This window comes from Eleginops maclovinus, chromosome 2 (genome assembly GCF_036324505.1).
Source record: "Eleginops maclovinus isolate JMC-PN-2008 ecotype Puerto Natales chromosome 2, JC_Emac_rtc_rv5, whole genome shotgun sequence".
Lineage (NCBI taxonomy): Eukaryota > Metazoa > Chordata > Actinopteri > Perciformes > Eleginopidae > Eleginops > Eleginops maclovinus.
Genome location: NC_086350.1, coordinates 9,127,631 through 9,137,759, shown reverse-complemented (window position 1 = coordinate 9,137,759; position 10,129 = coordinate 9,127,631). Strand labels below are relative to the sequence as shown.

Genomic DNA, 10,129 nt, shown 5'->3' with positions numbered 1-10,129 from the left:
ATTGCAGGACAAAGGCAAAAGAGGTTTTTCTTGAACAGATCCTACGAACAATTATGGGAATCATTTTAACAACAACACAATCTATTAAAACATCGGCATGTATCCATAACACAATCCCATTTAGAGAAGACTGCCTTACACAAACACCTCGCTGTAACAAAGACACAGTCGGCTCTTTTTCAGTGAATTACTAAAGATAATTGCCCTTAATTAGCAAGCCTTGATTAAGGTGCAGCTTCTGATTCAAGAGGACGCCAGCAGTGGAGATCCCTGTCTCTTTCTCTCCATTCTAATTGTTCATTTTAGTATTCAGGTCCTCTTTAATTGTTCCTGTCAAAAGAGCCTTATGAATAAATGCAAGCCATTTGAGAAAATGACACCTTTCTGTGCATAACGGCACCCAGTGATCTAGAATTAATTAGGTGATTGCTATATTTTTGCCGTATTTAAGTCATCAATTCGCGATTTATTTAAAGAAAATCCTCCATCTTGCCACATCTTAGATTTAGACCCTGTTATGGTGTAGATGTGTTTGTATTATTTAAATGTAATCCTCAGAACAGCAGCCATTGCAATCAATCTAAGAAGAAGAAAACGATCAGTGTATTTTTACAGCAGCATGGCATGACTGTCCACACAGTAATCTACCACATGACAGTGACACATGTTTTTAATTTACCAAACTGGGACAAGATTTGAGAAATGCTTTTAATTTCTGACCGCCATAACCACTTTATTCATCGGTCTTCCATTTAAGCGTACAATGGTGTTGAGCCGGAAGCATAGTCGACACAACTTCCCATGTCCTCAAATACTCCATTAAGTATTCATCTCGGATCATTTTGGAGAGGGCCTGTTATGGAAATTCTATAATTAGATTCCTTTGCTTGAGAGGCTTGCAGGGTGTTGATCATTGTTATTTCATGAGGCATACATGGCTATGAATCTTATATTCACAAATGTACATTATCCTACTTGGAGACAAGCAGAGCCCTCGAGTTATTCATACATTTAGGAATAATAAGAACTTTCAATGTCCATGAATCATTTCAGAGATGTTCATTCTAGGGCTTTTAATGCATAGTAAGGTTAAATCATCTGCTGCTATTTTATGTAAATGCAACTTGTTATAGTTTCCCCAAACCGCCCTTGCAGTAGTATTAATGTTAACTGTAGGTAGACCTTAAGTCATTTAATCTATTATCCAAGAGAAGACTGAGATAGAATCAGAAGTACTTTATTTAGGAGATGTTTATATGATGCGGGGATAAAACCGCATGTCTTCTACATAGGGAAAATGGAGTGGTGGCGCCCTCTGGCTCTTACAGTGTAAATAATGACTTAAAACTGAAGCTAAAACTGCAGTGATTTCCCAATTGTGGTTTTTAATCATTTCATTATGCCTGTGCGAGCAGCAAGCTGTAAGGTACGAGAATATTTTGTACATCCAACTACATCATTGGATGTTTTGTGAAGTCTTCCTCGGGAACATTGTCTCCACTAGTTGAAAGGTTATGATCATTTGTTCCATTTTCTTTCAGATCCCTCTCGTCTCCAGGGGGATACACCCAGTGAATATAAAATTCAATTAAGACCTTTAACTCTGTTTCCTCAATTAGGTCTGGAGTGAATGGCGTTGCTTCAGTACAATTGCTCCTTCAGAGGCTTTGTTAGCATACAGTAAATGCATGGTGTTTTTTTGTGTGAGGCACACTTCAACTGAGTTACCTGGAAACATCAGGTCTCATGTTTGGATCAGTGGATATTCAAGGGTTCTTAAAGCTGGAGATAAAATATGCCTGGTTCAGCGCGTCACTTAAACCACTTGTTCATGAGAGGAATAATGATAATGCTTATCATTCAAAAGAAAAGACAGCCAAAAACATTTGAACATGTATTCAAACACAAGGACAAGCACCCCGGCAGGTTGTGATTACAGTTTATGTAAAGAACCAAACACTTGTATAAGATGCAAGTTTAAAAAATTATTTATAATATGATACAAGAATATTTTGTGCAAGAGGTTGTTGGGGCTGTGAGACCTGTACATTATGAACAAAGCACTTAAAATTCAACCTGAAAGCAGAACACGGCGACTGGGCCATGATTGTGTGTCAAGCGGCTAACTGTCAAGATACTAGCTGTATGATACAAATGGTTTCCACCAGTATACAATGGCTGTATATGATTAGATTACATATTTATATAAAGTGCAAAAGAAACACTTACAGCGAAGGTCTGAAGTGCTTTGTGACTGAGTGTAAACCCACCACCACATGCTGAAGCGTCTCGTCATATGGCCGGGTGGCTGGGCTAAAGTCTACAGACGTGGCAGGGCAGCATCACAAACAGTTGGCAAAGGTTCAGCTGCAGGATATACTGCATTACAAAATGCATTAAAGGATGCAATATATTGAACTTTACAAATATAATCCATTTGAAAAGTTGTGGAAAAGTTTGCTAAAATCCCCCTTTTTTACAGTTATTAATACACACTTGTCGTGTGCTGCTCCTTTTTACACCGAAGCATAGCACCACATGCTTTCAGCTCTTATCGCCCTTGAATATAAAATAACCTGAAATACATGAGAAAGTTCTTTCTTATCGGGGGAATAAGAAGCCTTTGACATCAAAGATATAAGAAAATATATGCACTGTTAGTGACTAGATTACATGTTTTGTTTATAGGTCATAATTCTGGGGTGTCTCTAATAATGCTTCAAGGTTACAAAAAGCGAGTGAACTCAGCGTCACAGTCGGGTCTCAAGAATCGAGAGAGAGCAAAGAGGCATCAAGCGGTCCGTCGGACTCTCTCCAGCACCTCGTCATGCCAAAGCAAATGCAGCCGGGGATTCTGGGGGATTATCTAGGTCTGCTGGGAGCCCTGTGGAAAGAAGACATCAGCCATTACAGTAGGGTGGAAACATGATGGGAACCAAAGACTGGGTGAATATAATATAAGAATTACAGTTTGGATGTGATAAAAACAAAACCCTACTAGATGTCGTTTCTTACCGAGTTGGTTCTTTTACGTTTCCAGCAGTCTGGATTGAGTCTTTTCTGCTCCTCGGCCAGAGCTTTGGCCTCCATGGTGTACAGCCTCCGCTCCTCATTCTTCATCTTCTTCCACTTGTCACCCAGGATGACACTAATGGCTCTGTGAGTGTAAGGTGAGAGACAGAAGATAAAGTACTCGCCTTTTCCAGACTACTGTCTTAAAAGGATCCGTCCAACTTTGCTCTTTTTTTATATGTTCAACCTAAGCTATCGTTTCGAACAGGGTATATACAGGACAGCCATACAAAGAACTGTAACTGTATAGTGTAATGCCGAATAAGTCATGTATAAACATTTCAGTACAGTCTGACTAAACATTTTTCTTAAAATTCATATCATAGAAAAGTATGACCAAAGCAATGGAACAGTACAGTATGCAATAAAAGACGAAAAAGTGAATTACGCCAAAGTCATCATAATAAAGTACAGTATGCAATCAAAACGTAGTAAAACTGTCCTAATAAATTCTATAAAACTCATTGTAAAGTATGACACTGGCATAAAATACTTTTAAAAATATGCCATGAAAATGTGGATAACCAAATCATAGAATAGAAGTCATTATAATATGTCATAAAAACAATGTTGGCCCCTTAAGGCCGGGGTGTTTCCACCTCAGGTGCTGAATCTGGGACCTGTGGCTTTAAATGAAAAATGGATTCATAAAATGTAATGGTCCAAGAGAATGTAATTGTGTTGAAGGTGAGGCTTAATGATAATCCTACGCTAGAATGGTATCACTTGAAAGAAAAACAACACTGTAAAATCTAAATATTTTCTAGGTGTAGCTAGAGAGCCCTTTATTTCCCATGCAGGGAAACCTAAGTGTCTGGGAGGAGATTGGCTTAATAAATTGGTCCAGTGCTCGTTTGGAGATAAATGCATTGCTCATGGGATCTTTAATGGCAGGTCTTAAACATCCCATTACACAATGACACTGTGCTGTGACGGTACGGTCGTATTAAACTACTTCCTCTTCATCATTTCCACTCTCTGGACTGAGTGTTGGAAACAGAAAGGCTGACGTGGACACCTCAAGATGTGCCAGATGTGTGTGTTTTTTGCATACCTGTTGTCCTTCCCAGGATACATCTGTGTGAACTCCACTCTGTACTTCTTGGCGAAGAGCATGAAGGCATTCATTGGACGCTTGCATTTTGTAGGCGTGGCACTGCTGGCTGTCCCTGAGGTGTTGCTCCTGTTGGATTTGCCGGTGGAGGATTGTGGGGAGCCGGAGCGCTCCAGTTTGTCACAGTCTGGACTGACGGCGCCGCTGCTGGACAGGGAGGTCCTGCGCTGACGGGCCATGCTGCTCAGGACATACACTGCGGAGGAGTCTAGAGGGGTGAAGTCATAACTGCGGGAGGACAGAAGGGAGAAAAGATGGATCTTAGTATTGTGTTTTTCTAATGTTGCATTTGATGTACAATTTGGTTTTTGGAGCGTCTATGTGGTCTGTCTGATACAAATAATAACTGAAAATGGCCCCATGTCACTTTAGAATTGTGCTGCACTGAAACTCAGTAAAAATGTCTAAATTATACAAAGACTGGACATGAAAATGAGAGTTGATGAATTATGAAATGCATAAATAAGTTAAATATTGTTCTCTTAAGAATTCAAAACAAACTCTTTTGATAGGCATGTAAATAGAGGAAAGATTTGGCTGATTATTCAGTTTTTATCCAACCACAAATCACATTAAAATGTATCTAAAAACAGTTTGAAGTCTTTGGACAAGGTGACGATTAGACAAAGATTTTACTAAAGAGGTTGGGCTGCATTTGGCTCAACAGAAATGTTCCCAAGAGGCAAAAATATGACATTACATTACATAAATATAGGTTGTAAAAGCAGAGGAGTAATTCTCTGTACCTGTAGATTAATCCCTAAGAGTGACACCTGTCATATTATCATTGTTGTATAAAAATAATATGATCTACTATAGTTAGTTTCTTCATTGCACAAAGCAAGATTACATTAGTGTACCTTCTGAAGGTGTCGAAGACAACAGAGTCATCGCAGTTGATCGCTTCTGGGTGGTTTGGGGGCAGGCACACATTGCCCATCTGCATCTCGTAACAAGGAATCCCATGGTGCACCACGGTGAGGCTCGGATAAAAGGAACACCACCCTGAAAAACACAGATGGTTAAATTAGAAAACATTTCTTATCATAAAGCTGTTTATTTAAGCATCAACCAATGATTATTTTTCCATTTAGTAAAAACAACATTGAGTCATTGGAAGCTTTGGTTGGCAAGGACTAATTACTCAAATTTCAAGAAATCAAAAGATATTAAAGTAAAAAAACATCAATATTTGTATCCAACATATATCAACTTAAAAGTTGTTGTTTTACCTCTGTTTTTGACATAAAATGGGTGATCCAATCGGCATTCAGCTGTCAGAAGGCCCTCCTCAGGTGAGCCGGGGTCAAAGGTCAGTTTGAGAACAGCCTGGCCGAAAGACACTGTCTCTTCATGGCTCACCAACTTCATCCCCTCTGAACCGAATCTCTGTGAAAAAGGCAAAAGACCAATGTTTTTTTGCATAACAGGGAAGTACTTTAACTCACCACCAGAGAGTAAATTGCTGTAGTAACGACTTTCCCAATGGCCTGAAAAACGTCCATTATACTAAATCAGACCGCCTCTGTGAATCATCAAGACTGTGTACATGCTTACAGTCAAACGCTCACTGTCGCTACCTCTACCGTTAGCTTTGCTGCCACCTTGTGGTCATTACAAGCCGTTGTTTTGACTACTGACATCCCAATGAATAATGCACTTGCCTTTAGTAGACAGCAATACTAAGGGATGCAAACCAATTACAAAGTGTTTGGTCGTCAGAAGCAGCCATGTTTATTAAATACTAATATGTAAAACCTACAAGAAGGTAAGCTTGTTCACTACAAACAAACTAAACTTCATTTAATTTCAAAAGAAAGACGTCTACATTTGTTCTATAAATATATATAAACAGCCGTGGAAAAAATTAAGAGACCACTTCAGCATTATCCCTTCCTCTTGTTTTATTTTTTATAGCTACGTCTTTTGAGTTAAATGGTTTTTAATTTTTTTGTATTAATTTGTTTCTGTGTTGAACATTTTTTGGAGTGGTCTCTTCATTTTTTCCGTGGCTGTATATATATATTTTTTTCATAAGTTGTAAATTGGCAATCTTTTAAGGATTGATTTATGATTTTCAAAGTTAGGTTTGACGTCCAGGGTGAATCTCTTGTTTCTGATATGCTCGCTGGCTTTAAGGTTTGCGTGATAAAGCAATTTGAATTCATTTCCTGCTGCTGTGTTCCTTTTATGGGGCCAACATAAGGAATTCAGTTTTACTCATGTTAAGGTTTCAGTTTGATCCAATGATCTAGTCTGTCTAGTTGTTATTGTCTATTGGGCTTTGGTGATTGGACTTTTTTTTTTTAATTCAGGTAGCTCAATCTTTTGTTCAGCATACATGTGTTTGCATCTCTGAAAACTAAACATGAGGTGTACAACGCTGGAAACGATTCCAGACAATTCTTATTAAATAGCTTCAGAAAAGCTCACGTTCGATGCCTACCTTTAAAGAGAAGGTGGATGGCCTCATGGTTTCATCATCTGTGTCCTCATCAGAATCCCCCAGTTCATCAGCGTCCTGCCACTCCACATTAGGACCTCTGTGGAAGCGCAGGCGAGTTCCTGAATAAAAAACCAAACAATGTGACATGATGAATAAGCAAATGTGAGTTGATACTGAGAAGAGAATTCTGGATAATGATGCAATACTGCTTTGTAGACACTGGAGGTCAGAATTTCTTTACAGATGTTGTAACATTATAGGGTGAGGTTGTTTTGAACTATGTGTAAACAAAAGATTGTTGTCAGAACCTCTTAAGCTTCTTTCCAAAGCGGTTCTGGTTTCATGTTTAGTTATTATAAGCAAACTTTAAGGGCAGAGCATTTCAAATGCATTCACTACTTTTTGACCGTAACATTTCTGACAAGTTTCACAGAAAGATATGAACATTTTTAATTTCTCTACTTTTTTTAGTCGGAAATAAAAATGTTTTGCCTTACATTTGCACATTACTGATTGAACCAATAACAGACAAAACATGACTAATGAGTGTACTATTGTTCACCACACTGTGGATTCTGGTAACTAGTTATGAGTCATAATTCTCAGAATTTGTTTAGCAAATCTTAGGTTTCACTTGAACGTGAGAGTTAGATGTAAACTTCTGCATGCACTGGAGGATGCATACAGTTCGTACATGTGTGTGTGTGTTTTCACCTTTAAGGAAGCAATGCCAGGCTGTGGAGGGCCAGGAGTGAGACCAGGCCATGTCTTCGTCATCAGAAAAAGATGAGGACATTGAGAAAACTCCAGATTCTGACTCACTGCTGGCCTATTGACAATAAAATAACATGAAAAAATGAAATTAGTTTGCATGTTATATACAATTTATGGTTGAATCTTAGGTTTAAAAAAAAGTTGACTTGTTAAGTGAAAGGTTACCCTGACACGCCTGCGCTCCCTGAGGTAGCCTCTGGACGGGTTGGGGGCACTGCTGGCTAATGGGGGCCGGGCGTAGGAATGTAAACTATTACTAATGTGGACTGGAGATGATCTGAAAAAAAGACAAGAAACATATATTTTGGCCACTGCTGATACTTAGTATTTGTTTCAGTTAAGTATAAGTGGTTTTAATCATCTTCAGACAGAATAAGGTCATTTAGTTGTTCAGCAGCAGGTGATTTAATTTTTTGTTATGATAAAAACATAATGAGCTATTCACTTCAGTGATTGCTGAAACATTTACAGAATTGTATTACATTTCTTAACACGTTTGACAAATGATATGGCTAACTTGACAGTCCTGCTATGCGGAGCACCCCCCAGGGGAAGTAGTGGGTAATGATGTTTTTACAGGGGCTGTACACTTCTCTGTGTTATATTATTAGTGTATTCACTCATCAGACAACGTACAAACCTCTTGAGGGGGGCACTCTTTAGCAGGGAGGTCTGAGGATTGGTGGCAATGTTAGCTAGCTCAGTGAGCCAGTTGGTGCTGGGGGAGCAGCTGAGCTCCTGGTGGGAAACTCCTGCTCCAACCTGAAATAACCCTGGAGACCGCTGGTCCTCCTCTACCTCCTGCAGCTCTGGCAGATCATCTGTGGAGAAGTTAACGGTAAAATTTATAATCTCAGAATTATAACTAACATTTATTCTCAATGTGTCAGTACCTTTCTCAAATATTGAGTATTTGTCTAGAAAATGTCAGAATATGTGTGTGTTTTTATACAAATATGATGACATAATATAGATCAGAAAAAGAAGAAACAGATTTAGAAGGCTGGAATCTGAATGTGTTTCTCTTTATATTCTCAAACCAATTGAAAACACATCAATTAAACTAATCTGATTAATAATATGTGGTTTAAAATGTGATTTTTGCTGTGCTGGGATTTTACCATAATCCATGTGGCATGCAGGTGAGGAAGGCAGGTCCTCGTTGCACTTGAGTGGATCGAAAGACTCATCCATTGTCACAATGTTCTACTGTTTCCTCTCTTTGAACAGGCTGCAGGTCAGTTTACTCAGCTTCCATCATCATATGCTGCCACATCAGCTGATTTCATGCGAAACAAAAACGGACAAAAATAATTGTGAGCTTTCATATAAAAATTGAAACTGCTGCACCTATTTAAAATGCTTCTTCAGAAAGACTTGACAATAATCACTCAAAAAAAGATTGCATGCGTCTGAATGGTGCTAAACGCATTTTTGATTGTCATTTGGTGGTTTCAGTAAGACATAATGAACGGATCAATGGAGCGAATAAAAATATCGTAATAGGCAAATGTTTCTGAACGCACACATAAGTAAACACGTCTGACAGGCTGTTATCATAGCAAGACATGTCATATATTGCGTCATTAAAATGGAGAAGGTAGGAAGCCTTTAGGGAATCCTTTGTCTCTGAATCGACACAGAATACCGCTGTGGCTGGTCACGTGACCCGCTGCGTGGAGGCCTTGTTTATAAACTTAAAGGGATTTGGCGCATGCGTACCAGAGCTCATTCATTCATAACTGCGTAGCAAAAGTGAATAATAGGAGGAATTCCTCTGTTAAAGGGGCTTTTTAAGATACGAAAACTCGAGGTTTATAAAAAATAAGAAGTAAAAAAGTGTATCCTTATTTGACCATTACATAATTGTTTTTTTGGCGACATGCAAAATTTAAAAAATCATTATAAATGTATAAAAAAGAGGTGAAGATCAAATGATTCAGTTTACAAGAAGGAACCAACGGTTATTTGCGTTCCAACCGCCGAGTAACCGCCACTGCACGCTCTGACAAACCGTGGCTTTGACGTAAACACGGACATGAATAACATACTGTAAATAAAACGATTCAGAAGTATTAACATGTCCAAAAAGAGAGTTTGACACTCGGGCCTGTAGTTCCCCACTCCTCAAAAGCAGCAGCAGTGTTCAGACCCAGAGGCTGGTAGGTCTAACACTGTAAACAAAAGAATGTCAACAAGTTGAGGCATGACGCAACCTCACTGCCCCGTACAAAATGAATGACACAAAATCAAGGAGAAGCTTTTAAAACGACACTTTAACCCCAATCCAAGCAGATTTCACCAAATGAATGACATGTTTTTTATACACAGAAGAGCTTTTGGTTGGGATAGTTATCACCAAAACAACAAGCGTCATCGCGAAAAAAAACATTGTCGAGCACAACCTGTCATTGGAGATCAAATAAATGTGTGACAACCCCGCTAAAACATCTAATTATAACAGCAAAGACATCAATCACACGACGCTAACGTTAAAAATAAGTTTAAACCGTTTATTTCTTCGATAAAAGTAGTCTGTTTTCCACTTACCAAACCAGTCGCCATAAAGAAACTATCTGGCATTCGCTCGAAGGGTGGGAATGAATGCATACAGAGAAAGCCTTCTATTGGTGGATAAGAACATCAATAACAAGAATCCGGGAACTCAATTGGCTCACACTGTTGAGAAAAACGTTGAAGGCGGGGCCTAGTTTGTTTTTCAT

General features: G+C 38.8%; 1 protein-coding gene across 2 annotated transcripts; it reads right to left on the bottom strand.

The window, feature by feature from the left end:
• Positions 1 to 1,927: 1,927 nt before the first annotated feature.
• hbp1 (HMG-box transcription factor 1) lies at positions 1,928 to 10,004 on the bottom strand. 2 transcript variants are annotated; one of them, XM_063907694.1, is made up of 11 exons: positions 9,957 to 10,004; positions 8,528 to 8,685; positions 8,047 to 8,227; positions 7,572 to 7,683; positions 7,347 to 7,461; positions 6,633 to 6,751; positions 5,419 to 5,575; positions 5,047 to 5,191; positions 4,127 to 4,414; positions 3,016 to 3,157; positions 1,928 to 2,884 (listed from the first exon to the last, which is right to left on the bottom strand). In XM_063907694.1, exons 2-11 carry the CDS (start codon positions 8,598 to 8,600, stop codon positions 2,867 to 2,869), a joined length of 1,350 nt encoding a protein of 449 aa, XP_063763764.1. In that variant the 5' UTR covers positions 8,601 to 8,685; positions 9,957 to 10,004; the 3' UTR covers positions 1,928 to 2,866. The 2 variants fall into 2 exon arrangements, with proteins under 2 accessions (XP_063763764.1, XP_063763755.1); XM_063907685.1 differs by lacking the exon at positions 9,957 to 10,004 and having other exon boundaries at positions 8,528 to 9,329.
• Positions 10,005 to 10,129: the final 125 nt, after the last annotated feature.

Coding starts and splice junctions, on each gene's coding strand:
- hbp1 (XM_063907694.1), bottom strand. CDS start 8,600: ATGGATGAGTCTTTCGATCCACTCAAGTGCAACGAGGACCTGCCTTCC. Junction 7,684..8,046: donor AAGAGTGCCCCCCTCAAGAG/GTTTGTACGTTG, acceptor TCTTTTTTTCAG/ATCATCTCCAGTCCACATTA. Junction 7,462..7,571: donor GGGAGCGCAGGCGTGTCAGG/GTAACCTTTCAC, acceptor TATTGTCAATAG/GCCAGCAGTGAGTCAGAATC.